General features: G+C 42.6%; 1 protein-coding gene across 1 annotated transcript in view; it reads left to right on the top strand.

Annotated features, from left to right (window-relative positions):
• Positions 1-323: 323 nt before the first annotated feature.
• The window catches only part of ZNRF2 (zinc and ring finger 2), a 55,744-nt gene continuing 43,469 nt past the window's right edge, over positions 324-12,598 (top strand). Inside the window, exon 1 of the mRNA XM_051611737.1 lies at positions 324-1,220. Within this exon, the coding sequence (XP_051467697.1) occupies positions 746-1,220 (475 nt within the window). The 5' untranslated portion in view covers positions 324-745. The remainder of the gene's footprint in view (positions 1,221-12,598) is intronic.

The following is a 12,598-nucleotide window of genomic DNA, read 5'->3' as shown; positions in this document are numbered from 1 at the left end:
CAGGCAGCCGCCAGCCCCTCCGCCTTCCCCCGGCCGGTTCTCGCCTCAGGCCCGCACTCCGAGCGGCCCCCTGCCGGGGGCTGCCCCCTGCCAGCGCTCGCCCGCCTTGGCGCTGCCCCGCACCTTGCGTGAGGAGAGGGGCGGCAGGGCCGGCCCCTCGCCGCGCGGCGGGGAGGGCAGGCGAGGCGGCGGCGGCCCCGGGCGCCGTACCCGCTCCGCAGCCCGCCCGCTGGTGCCGCCCCCAGTATGGCGACACGGTAGAGGAGCGGCTGCGCCGGGGTGACCGCCCCCTCCCGCCCCCCTCGGCACGGGCACAGCGCGCCGCGAGCGAGCGAGCGAGCGGCCGGCCTCGGCGGCGCGGCGGCCGCCGGTGCCCCCCACAGAGCCCCGCGGCGGAGGATGGCGGTGGCGGCGGCCACGGCGGCAGCGGGCAGGGCAGAAGCAGCGGTGGGGCCGAGCGGCCGCGCGGCGGGAGCCAGCACCGTCCCGAGCAGCTCATGGTGGCGCCCCAGACGCGCCAGCAGCGGCCGCGCCGGGGCCGCCAGCTGAGCCGGATCCCGGCGGGCGGCTCTCCCCTCTCGACATCGACCCACCCAGCGACCCGTTCCCCGGCGTGCCCTCTCCCCGGCGCGACACGCGCCTCCTCGGCTTGCCCCCCGCCGGGACCGGACTCCCTCCGCCCCCGGGGCGCCGCGGGGAAGGCGGCGGCGAAGGGCGCCGGGCAGCGCCAGGCGGCGGCGGGACCATGGGCGCGAAGCAGAGCAGCCCCACCGCCGCCAACGGCCGCACCCGGGCGTACTCCGGCGGGGATTTACCTTCCTCCAGCAGCAGCAGCAGCGGCGGCGCTAACGGGACCGGCGGGCGCTCGGCAGGCGCTGGCGGGCGGTACGCGCACCTGGCGGCGGCAGCGCCTCATGCCGCTCCCGGCGGCGCGGCGGCGGCAGCAGGAGGAGGAGGAGCGGCGGCGGCGGGTGCCGCGGGGTCGGCGCCCCGGAGCAGGTCCTTAGGGGGGGCCACCGCCTCCGGGGCCCGGGCCGCTCAATCCGCCTTCAACATCCCCCACAGCAGCGGTCCGTACGGCTCGCAGGACTCGGTCAACAGCACCCCGGAGGAGGGCGGCCGGGAGCGGCCCGCGGGGGGCGGCAGCGGCGGCTCCTCCGGCGGGCCCCGGCTAGTGATCGGCTCGCTGCCCGCTCACCTCTCGCCGCACCTGTTCGGAGGTAAGGGCACGGGCAAGGCGGGAGGGCTATCGGTCTCTCCCGCTGCTGCGGACTCGGGGGTCCCGCTGGCCAGGTGGGCAGGCGGGGTGGGGGGGCTTCCTTCCCCGTCTCCCGCCCCGGGGCTGGGACTGGTCATGAATCATCGCTTCGAGGAGAGCGGCGGCCCTTCCAGGCTTTCGCCCGCCGGAGCGGGACGCGGCTGGGGTTTTCAGGCCAGCGTCTCCTATTGTTTGTAAGGAGAGCTGTGAAAGGGGAGGTTAAAACTGAAACGAACCCGACGGCGGTGCGGTCGGGACGGCGAAAAAGAAAGCAGAGCCTCTGCGGTTGGCGACTTTAGACTCTAATAGCTGTAATCAGTGCCAGTGTAAATACTCTTGCCTACTACTTACATGATTAGAACTTAATTGGATCATCTGTCTCCGCCGTTTATTCTAAAATAGGACCAAACCCCTCTTTAGGTTCTGATTAATGTATGGCTGGTGCTTGTTCCTCTTCCTGAGTTCTCGGCTTCTCAGTTCTGAAAGTCGCTTAAGACAAACAGAAGTTAATGTAAGTTTCATTGTTTATTTTCTCCCCAAGACATTACAAGAACTGAATAGCTGTCCGTGCTGCTGAAGTACAGGCTTAGTTACGGTTAGTCTTGAGGGTGGCCACATGTGCTCTTGAGGCAGGAAAAAAACTCTAAAACACTCGGCTAAACTCAGAATTAAACCAGGAAGCTGAGGCCCTTTGAGAGGCATCTTAAACATACAGCACGTTGCCAGTTTTTTGTCTCTCCTGTGATACTAAGGTGAATGGAGCTGATACAGGACTTGCATTTTACTGCCTGCGTTCTTCACCTTAAAGTTAAAATTGTCAGTTGCCAAACTGCTTTCAGAGTTGCTGACTACTGTCAGTACTGCTTATTCTAAAGGTAGTTGTTTGTGTTAAGGTGCAACATGACTTTTAAAATATATTCATTCTCTTAGTTATTCTGATATATGTGTGTGTGTGTATTATAGCCTGTCTAAATACTAACCAAATTCCCCCAAAGCTTTCTTTTGGGAAAGAGAAGCCTAAATGTAAAATCCCTATGTTTCTGTATTCTAGTTAATCTGTTTGTGAATACAATTTGTAGGAGGCTGGGTTTTCATCTTCCCTGTGGTGTGGCCTGTTGGTAGCCAAAGCAAGGTTCTCTTCGGTCCGACCCTCAGCGGGTGCGTGAGGTTTCTGGCACGTGGCCTGCCACCTATATATTGTTGGTGTGTTGACCTGAAGACAGCAGAGCTTTTACTTCCTAGATCTAAAACTGCCTTCTCCGAGGGCAGTGGTTGAGTATTAACAGGAAGCTGTCAAACCCTGTTAAAATAAAGGAATATTTGCCTTTAAGAAAGAAAATGTAACTGCTCTCATAGTACCAAGCTGCTCGATGGGAGTGCTTTGTTGTAGGGATGCTCATTATACTGTCATGCTATCACGTGAGGGAAGAAGGTGTATGCATTTCTTTTAGTGGTGAAAGGATGCCCTACCACCAAGTATTGTGGAGTTTGTGCTAAACACAAGGGAATAATTAAAATACGTAGGCAGTTGTTGCTCAAAGGCGATTCCCCCCCCCTTGCTTAAACATTGTCTTGCAACCTGCCTTGCTGCCAGGAGGGACTGGGTTAAATGTAAATGCAGTGCTGAGGATCAATAACCTAGGAAACCGTTTGTGCAGGTGCAGAAAGGTCTTTTCAGAATGACTTTGAATTTGATTGTGCTTTTCTGTGGCCTGTAATAATCCCTTAATTACTGTACTACACTATATTTTGTCTTTTGAGAATCTTTGAAATTGGCATATTGAAGAAGATATATACTGAAATGATGCAAAGCTTGTTGCTTTTCCACTGAGGAAAAGTACCGGGAGGGGTACACTCCTTATCTACTGACTAATAAATAAGAAATGCCACATGAGAGGGGTTTGAGTAGCAAGTTTCAAAATATGCTGTTCTCATGTGGTCACAAGATGGTCATTAATCTTGCTTTTGCTTTTCTAAAAATCTCAGTATCTCTTATCGGGGTGAGAAACTGTTTAATCATAATACTGCTACAGCTGTGAAGAAGGTGTCTCTTGAAGCAGTGTTCTTTATTGCAATTCAAATGTTCTGTGATATTGGTGATTACTCCACATCACATTGAATCTTAGCATCCTGAGTTAGTTGCATGCTTTGTGTTTTCTTGATTCATTGTAATAATGAGATACTCAGAATGAGTAGCCCCAATTGAGATCATACATTAGTAGCCTCAGCATGGTAAAAAATAACTTGAAGCATTGTTTTTGCCCTGATGGTAACTAGCTCAAGCTTGTCTAGGTGTGGTGTCTGGCATTTATCTTGTGTATCATAAGCATGCTTGAAGTCCCCTCCCTTGTTTTGTAACTTGCAAATTAGCTGAATTGTTTATTTTTCTCTGGAAAAGTACCGGAATTAATTTTTAGAATTAGCTAGCAATTCTATGAAAATTAAAATACAAAGAATAAGAAGAACCAGAATAACTTTGAAAGTTGAACTGCATCTTCAACTATTTGTTTTTAGACATACTGCTTGGCTTCATCAATCAGTGACATGCGGGTATTGCATTTGTTAAATTACTGTAATTAATTTGTCATTAGTGAATTATGCTCTATTGTCACTTTTACTGAGCAGCTTTATATATTGAAGTAATGCAGAAATATTAACTATCTAGTGTAACACACTTAAATCCATACTGTGCTTGTTAACAAGCCATTTGAACTAGAATATAAAAAGTACTATGTTGCAATATGCTAATGTATTGGAATGTGTGATCAGTTGTTTTCTATGTTCCTTCAGTAGGAAGCGTAGTGACACTGGCCTTTCCCGACTGTGAGGGTCTGATATTCCTGTCTGACTTCAGGCCAGTGCACCTTTACAGTCAAAGTACAGTGGATTAAATACTGCAATGTAAGTTTATATCTCATCTCAGGGAAAGTTTTGTTCACTGGATAATTGGGACCTTGGTCTCACAAAAAAAGGAAATGTATATGTATTTACCTGTGTGCTACAAGCATATCTGGAGTAGGCTTAGAGTGTGAAGCAGAATGAGACCCAAAACCCATAAGACCTTACGGCACTCCCAGGTGCAGAGGCCAAATCCGCGCGTGACGTTCAAGCACTTTCTTGCAACACAGCCCTGAGTTCCAGCTTTCTTTAAGGTGATAACACTGTTATCAGGAATTTTGACCACTAGTTTCCCGCTCTGTTCCTCAGTGAGTGGGACTTCCCCTCTTTCCCAGTTCCAAAGTAAATGTTCTTGCCTTCTGTTAAGAACAGCCTGTAGAAGGGTTGGCCTTAAGATCCAGTTAGTTTTTCCACTGTGTTTTTAGGCATCAAGTGTTTTTGCCGAGACTGTCTGCACTGCAGCAGAGGTAATGTTGTAGTTACAATATAGCTTGTTATTGTCAGTGATGCTTGCATTCGGCTAAAAATGGATGGACTTTGGGAACTTTCTTTGCTTTGTGTAACTGCTGATGTGTTACTTCCACCACTTAAAAAGTTGACAGCTCCTCAGAACCCATTTCATGCTTGTGATCCTGTTTCTGGGTAAATTCTTAGTGAAATGGAGAATTCTTGGTGAAAGCACCTAGTATAAGTATCCATCTGGTGTTCAAATTTACGTCTCTTTTTGGAAATATTGTTATAAGACAAGAATAAAGCCTTTAAATACAATTGGTTTGTCCTTAAAAGTCTCTTAGGGAAGAATATGTAAAAATTCAACTGAAGATAGCAGAAATGTTACATATTTGGTCTTCTGAATTTCCATGTCAGTTCTTCATTTAGTATAATTAAACAGAAAATGTACAAGCATTATACAAAATTTCAGATTCTATTATATATGATCATATAAAATTTTATGTGATGCATTTATAGGCAGCTTTTAAAATATATAGTATTGTCAGGTACAACTGTTGACAGCTTTCAGGCCTATGTCAAGACTTGGAGAAATAGTTTGGGGATTGTGTCTGTTGAACTTTATTAGGAGAAGGGGTTTATTATGTTATTCTCAAGCCAAATAATGATCAGGCTTTTTTCTGTAGTACTTTACAGTGCAGGATTCATTCCCAGCTACTGAATGTATGTAACACAGCAAAACTTTATAGTTACATTATAGTGCCATTTGTTTGTAACAATAGCTGGTAGAAGTAATGAATGAATTCTTCATTCTGTGGAAGAAAGTTCACTAATGCCTCAGGTTATAACCTAAATAACTTGTTGGATTGTGGGAAGCAGGTATGAGTAAAAGAATGATGTGAAGTCCAGAAAATATTTTAGACATCTCTGAAACTACCTAGAAAGTACTGTTCCATTGAGAAATCATGATTAAACATTTAAAAATTCAGTGCTGCTCCTGTTTTGTTAGCCAAAGTTCTGGCTCTAGGGTCTTTGCCCCCTGACTTGAGAGAAGTGTTGGGAAGCATGCTTTGTGATGAGACTATCAAGATATCCTATGTGTGAATCATGTTAGAAGCAGTGAAACTTATTTATTGCAGTTTCAGCCTGTATGCCTTTGTACTGTTTGACATACCTTCTTTTCCTGGCAGCTGGAATTTGATTTTTGTATTTGAGGAAGGACAGTGAATCTTTGCTACAATATATATTTCTTTAAATTACTTACATTGTTCAGAATGAGGAAGGCGTGTAAGGATTTAGTCTAATAAAGGCTATAACTTTTCCATACAAATTATTTCTTTAGAGGTACGATAACACTGCTATTTGCTGTTAGGAACACAAGAAGCCCTGTGTGCCTTACCAGATAATTTTGCTGTTGCTGTTCATAGGTCTTCCAGGGTGCAGAACAGTGAAAGCTAGGAGCAAAATCTGTCTCTGCTTTGGTGTTTTGATTTGTTTCTATTCACTTGTCTGCACCAGTGAAACACAATGATACCCATTTATGTCCACTTCAGAAAAATAAGAACAGTAACAATGAGAGGCTGGCTGAAGTCTGCTGATGGTAGAAGGAAGTGAAAATGCAGACCAGTTTGGGAGCTGAGAGAAATATGAACATGTCTGTACACATACAGATAACTTCACAACAACCACAGGCTGGGGTGAGGATAGATGTGTGCCTCATTTTCTCTTCAGTTATACCTATGAGTTGACTCCAAAGTGAGAGGGAAGAGTCACTTCATCAGTTGTTCATCATCAGTTCACTTCAGTTGCTGAAGACATGGGAGGTTTTGGAAATGTATTAGTATTCCATTAACCAAAATACAGATTGAAAACTTCAATTTGCTAGAAAAGCAGTCCAAGGATAAAATATGTTGACAGGAAGTTTCAGATGAAACGTTCTGACAGATGAGTTTGAGCAATCTGATCCCTTTTCAAGGTCTTGCTGTTCCTGTATTTAGTGGTCTTTTCTGTTCCTGCATACATGGAGTGGGCAGCATATAGTTCCTGGTTGGCAGCAGAGACGAACTCTCCTAAGGAGTGGATGTGGGACACACAAAAAAAGCAGAAAGTCCACAACTACCACTCATCTGCTCCAGCTCAGTCAGGAGGCTGGTTTCAGTCACGAATGTTATGTATTTGGACAAATGAGCTAAGAACACTAAATGAGAATTGTTTGGATCTTCTCGTAGTGCTAGTGAAGCCCCTGGGATCTGTGGATTTGGGCACTGGAGTAAAGACAGGCAAGTGATAGATGGTCTTTGAAGGGCTTCTTTTTCTTCTCTACCTCGTGCCTGGTAGACAAAAGGAGTTAGGAGAAGCCAAGTAATAAAAATGGTAGTACTACATTTATGGGTAAAACTTAAATAGTTAACAGTCTGAAGAAAAGGAAACAGTTAATTGTAATGGCATATATAAATATTTCTTTTGGCTATCAAGACCGTGATAATACCTGATTGAACCTTTGCAGTGCCAGTTCAAACAAGACCTTCCTCTTTAATGTCTTCTGAATACCCAGTCCAACCCTGATAACCTGACTGTGTGCCTCTCCTCATGTTCTCTCACATAATTGCAGACTAGTCTCTAACAACCTCACAAGTCACTTCTTTGTCTTACAAAGAAAGCCTTTTGTCACTGCTAGAAATCCAAAACTATTTTTAAAACACTTTGCCTACCCATCTGTTTGGGTAAGTTCTCTCGTGTTCTTGCCAGCTGCTCATGAAAAACTTCACCATATAAATGTTCTTGCTTTGCTGTCTTAGCCTTGCATGAAACCTTTAAGTTTTGCATTATGTATGATGGTTTTGGGGTAAGTTTTCCCTGCTATTTGCAGATGCATGAACCACATTTATGTTATTTCCAAGGCTTTTCTGCAATGCCTCTACTGCTCATTAATGCTTTAATTAGTTTCAAGAGAGACGTATAATCATTTCTACAGATTGTGTTCATTTACTGTGGTAATGGAAATAGAACATGTCATTCTAACAGATGTTTAACCTGTGGAAAAAAAACAACAGTGAGAAACCTTTGAGTACTGTGATTTTTTATTTTGTAATATTTTTAAGGATGTGCATCTTACTAATAAAAAGAACCCAAATTGTGTAAATACTATGATTACCTGAGTAAAACCAGAACCGCACTTCATAGGCATCCAGAAAAGTGCTTTTGCTCTCTTCTCTCTGGTTAGGTATTTCCTAAAAAGTGCCTATGTTCTCAGGGCTCCCTTTCTGTTGTAAATTATCATTGTAACTTTCACAAGGGTGTCTCAGTGTGCATCCAGAACTCTCTGGTGTCTGGTTTTGATAGGCTTCAAGTCCCTGATGCTTACAAAAATGGGCAGGTAAGCCATAGAAGAATGGGGCTGGTTCTCACTTCTACTTGGCACATGCTTCTGTTCCTTGCATGGAAATCGCTTAGTATTGACCCAGAGAGATCTGGAAGTATGCAGGAAAATCTCACAGGACTCAGGATGTCTGACTGCCTGCCAAAGAGCATTGTGTGGGATTCAATTCTGTTACTCTTAGTCATCTTTAGGAACTGACCTACCTGTGCGTTTTCTTCTTCCTTGTCTGCTCTGTCTAAAAATCAGACCACCACAGCCTGTGAATAGTCCCCAAAGGGTGGGTGTGCTGCATACCACTGTGGATATTTTTAGTAGATTCTGTTTGCTGACTGACTTAGTGTGCTATAAATACAGAGTTCTCATCTGGCATGTACTTTGCATGTCTTCTAGTAACTTACAATAAATTAACCTAAGAATAATGGCAAGAAAACATCAGCTGTTACAATTTATTTGGCTTTCCATATGAAGTTTAATTTATATAAAGGAATTATTTAGCAACGTTTTAACTGTAAAACATTTTTTAAACTAGTGGTCTTCAAAAACACTTCCTGGTTGGGCTACCATAATTACTCCCTATGTCAGATTGATTTATACTGTGATTTTTCTCTGGTTTTAAGAATTGAGGGTGAAGATTTTAGATGTGAGATGGCAGTTGAGCATCTGGAGTATTATCAAGGCTAGTAAATTACTTTCTTTGTCATGTCAGTAAAGCACACTGCCTGAACATGCATAAAGAGTATTCTGTGGGGAACAATGAAGCTTTAGTCATGACTGTCCTACAAATTATTATTTTTTTTTTAAGTATAGATGTATATACATTTGTTTGAGTTGAAATACAGTTAAGGCACTTATCACAATTATGTAAAATGCACTCAATGCAAAAGTGGCAGGGAACCATGTCTTACTGAAATATAGATGCATCTCTCTTTGAGTGTTGAATTTGACATAAAATCGAAGGATAAATTCTTGCTGAGTTGTACTAAGCATAACCTAAATGCAGTTCTTCTGTAATGCTAAAGTAAAAACTGTCACAATGTACATGGACACATGTGGCCTTCATGAAAGAGATTTTAAACTGGTAAAGTTTTCCATGTGCAGCAAAAGTAGGGTCTGCTTAGAAGTGCTTTCTACAGATTGCATGAACACACAGACAGTAATTTAAGAATCCTAAAATAATTATTTTATAATGAAATCTGGACCAATCTGGTGATAGTCCTTCAGAAAGCTTACAAAGTAAACTGCCAAGAACCCTAGATAGTTCCCTGAAAATTGTGCTGCTTTTGAATCCTGACTTTTTGCAGCTATTAGGAGGACTTCCTGCAGCTATCAAGAGTTTTACTTTTTGGGGACTGAAAAATATCACTTCTTGATTTTTGAGCATGAATACAACTTAAAGTTTCAGTATGGGGAAGGAGCCTGCCTGTCTTCTGAATATGCTGTGGCTCTACCAGAGAGATCAGAGCATCATCAGTTAAGCAAATTTCAGAGATAGAATGGTGGATGATCTCCAGGAACAGTGCCAACAGTAAAGTGAAGTTCTCCAGCTGCTTTCACCAGGAGGCAGTCCTCTTTCTTCTCACTGTCTTTGCTGCATCAGCAAGGATTACTAGAGTAACTTAAAGCAGGGATGACTGGAGGAGCCTAAGACTTGAGGGTTTTCTGTTTGCTCTCTTGGGTGTTTTGCTATTTTTTGGGAAGAATTAGTTTAAAGTCACACACCTGCATGCTGACTGTTGGAAGGCATATTGTGCTTGTGCAGCAAGTGGTACAAGGCTTCATATAGTTGCTTAACTGGATAAGCATGATTAATCTTTAGAGGTGATTTTGATGAGGTGTCCTGAAAGTTAGAATTATTGAGTTCAGGTATGAAGTGCCCTAATATAGACTTACGTATGCAATTTTCTGCTAGAGCTTTTTAATGTTTCATTGTTTTTGATTTTGCAACCTTAACGGTCAGTTACGGTTGGTTTGTGTGCTTTGATTTGTTTTTTTCCCCCTTATCGGTATGGCTTTAGTTGTTAGAGGTTGTCAGTGCAGTGTGGGCACATAATTGTTTCATTTCTGTATTGGTTTAGTACTGAATATAGGACAAGTAGATTGTTTTGTCTCAGTTCAAAGCAAAGACCACCCCACTTTTTGTTAAAGCTCAGTCAGTCTATTAAAGAATTACAATTCCAAAATAATTACACATAATTTAAAAACTACTTCCATGTTTTTGAAGTGCTGTGTAAAGAAATAAAATACCTGCTCCACTCATGCAGTAGAGTCACAAGGCCCTTGCTGACTGAAGAGAAATGATCTACTGGCACAGCACATGAATGAAAACAGCATTAAATTGATGTATGTAAAGGGGCTGCGTGCTATCTAAGAAATGCCTTTTTAAGGATCTAATTTGCTGTCCTAACATTTGAATACTAGATGAGAAGTGTACAGGCATTGCTTTTCTTCCCAGGCAGTGAATTGTATTACACTTTAGTTAGATTTAATTGTATGTTTGCTACAGCTGATCCATGGATTAGTTTATATCCAAATGTCTCATATCTGTGAATTTGTGTGTTTTGTAAGTGATAACATTTTCAAAGACAGATGATACTAACTTCTTTGTAACCATGGATGTGAAAAAACAATGTGTTTAAAATGCTTTTGAATTAAAATACAATACTGAAATAGCTTCCAGTTTGGAGGAAATACAGATTGCATTGCTAGCATAATAAACCATGTGTTAAAACAAACCCTGGTTTTTACATACTTGATAAGACCAAGATCCAGTGACAGCATACAGCTAGGGAGTGGAGGAAATGTTCTGCTGCAAGCAAGGAAACAAGAAGGCTAATGCAAATAATGGGATTTATGTTGTGCAAGTGTGGGAAATGATGTGTTCATCCCAGGTTGTTCTCCTTTGTGTCTCCACTGTGCATCTTCAGTTTCAAAGCACACAGTAGCTGATGAAGCCAAGAGGAAATAATGAACATGTTTGGAGCTGGAGGGCAAGCCTTTCTTCTAGTGGGCTGGGTGGATATATGTGACACCTCTCTACAAGTGTGCAGGCAATCAATCTTTTAATTGTCTTTAATTATTGTATATTTTGCTTTAAAGTTTTATTCAGAAGAAATGCTCCCAAGAGTTTTAAGCTCAGATGATCTCATTTCTTGACATTAAACAGTTTAATATCTTGGGGAAAGCTGTTGATTGTGGAAAGTGGACTAGAACTAAGCTTTATGAAACCCACTTGGGCTGAGAGCAGTATTGCTTGTTACTGTCCTCACAGATAAGGTAAGTCTATGCTGTCATGGAAATGGAGTTCATGGAGTGGTTGTCAAAAGCATCCTAGTCTTTAAATTCTGGCCAATACTGATTCTCTTTTAGGGATTGGCTAGCTCTAATGTTTGATCAAGATAATTTTGACCACTGGCTACATTTTTTTGTAAAAAATTGTTAAGTAATTTACTCTTTTTAATTTTTGTTTTTTATTAGGTGTCAGAACAAGAGATTTCTGGGGCTTGCTTTCAGCAGTACTAGGAAAGTTAGTAGGAATTAATTGCTGTAATTTCTTTCAACTTTTGGAAAAAATATTCTTTGAAAAGTCTTTTTTAATGCTAAGAATTACTTGCCTTTGTTTTAACCAATATGGCAGCCTTTCTCTGCAAAATGCTTGCTTATGTATGGCTTTTGACTGTTTTTTAATAATGGGTTAAAGATAGTGACCTCCATTTTAGCTGAACTTTAATTTGCTGATGAAAATACTGAATTTTAATTTTATTTTGATATTTTATTGATGAGAAGCATGTACTTAGCAGCAAAGCTAGAAGTAGCCAAAAGCATCTAAAAATTAAGTGGATCCCTGTTGAAGTGTACTGAAGAGGTGGTTCTTGTCTTTCACTATCCACAGGTTGTTCCTACCAACTCTGCCATTCCACCAGTTGTTCATTAGTTAACTTGTTAGAATGGCAAGTGTAGTCTGTAGGGTGGTATTCAATTAGAGTGTAGGGTGGTACTGAATGTCTGAAAGGCTCTTCAGCCATTTTGTTGGTTTGGTGGTGCCTCTGGATTGCTAACTATACTGAGAAATGGTGCTGGGCTGATGTAGCTATACTGCCTTTTAATAATGGAAATTACTCCAGATACAGCTCCAATATAATGATGTGAAAATGGGAGACATGAAGGTATTCTGGACTAGATGAGAAGATGTCAATTTGGGGATTATTTCCCCCTTATTTTTCTCAACAAATACCTTAGCTTGCAGAATAAGTATGCAAAAGTGATGCATAATTTGTCAAAACGAGGAAGGATCTTAAATGCTTGCAAGTAGTCAAACATCTCTACTTTTATGTAGCTGTAATATTTGTAAAATGTTCTGCATTCTACAAAGTGCTGCAAAATATTAATTATAAGATGTACTTCTAGGGACTCTTCTCCCTTTCCCTGTGATGGATTAGGGCCATTTCTGGGCTGTTTAACAGCTGTGTCCCATGGCAGCTCATTCTTAATTCTAAAACTTTGTTAGCTGTAGCATGAAAGCTTTCATTGAAACAGGCTTAAAACAAATGTTGGTATTGCATGTGTCTGGCCTGATGCTGTTCACAAAGATGTAGAATTAAAATGAGTGAAAAACA

This window comes from Apus apus, chromosome 2, assembly GCF_020740795.1.
Source record: "Apus apus isolate bApuApu2 chromosome 2, bApuApu2.pri.cur, whole genome shotgun sequence".
In the NCBI taxonomy this organism is placed as follows: Eukaryota; Metazoa; Chordata; class Aves; order Apodiformes; family Apodidae; genus Apus; species Apus apus.
Note: the sequence above shows the minus strand (reverse complement) of the source record. Positions and strands in the feature narration are given on the sequence as shown.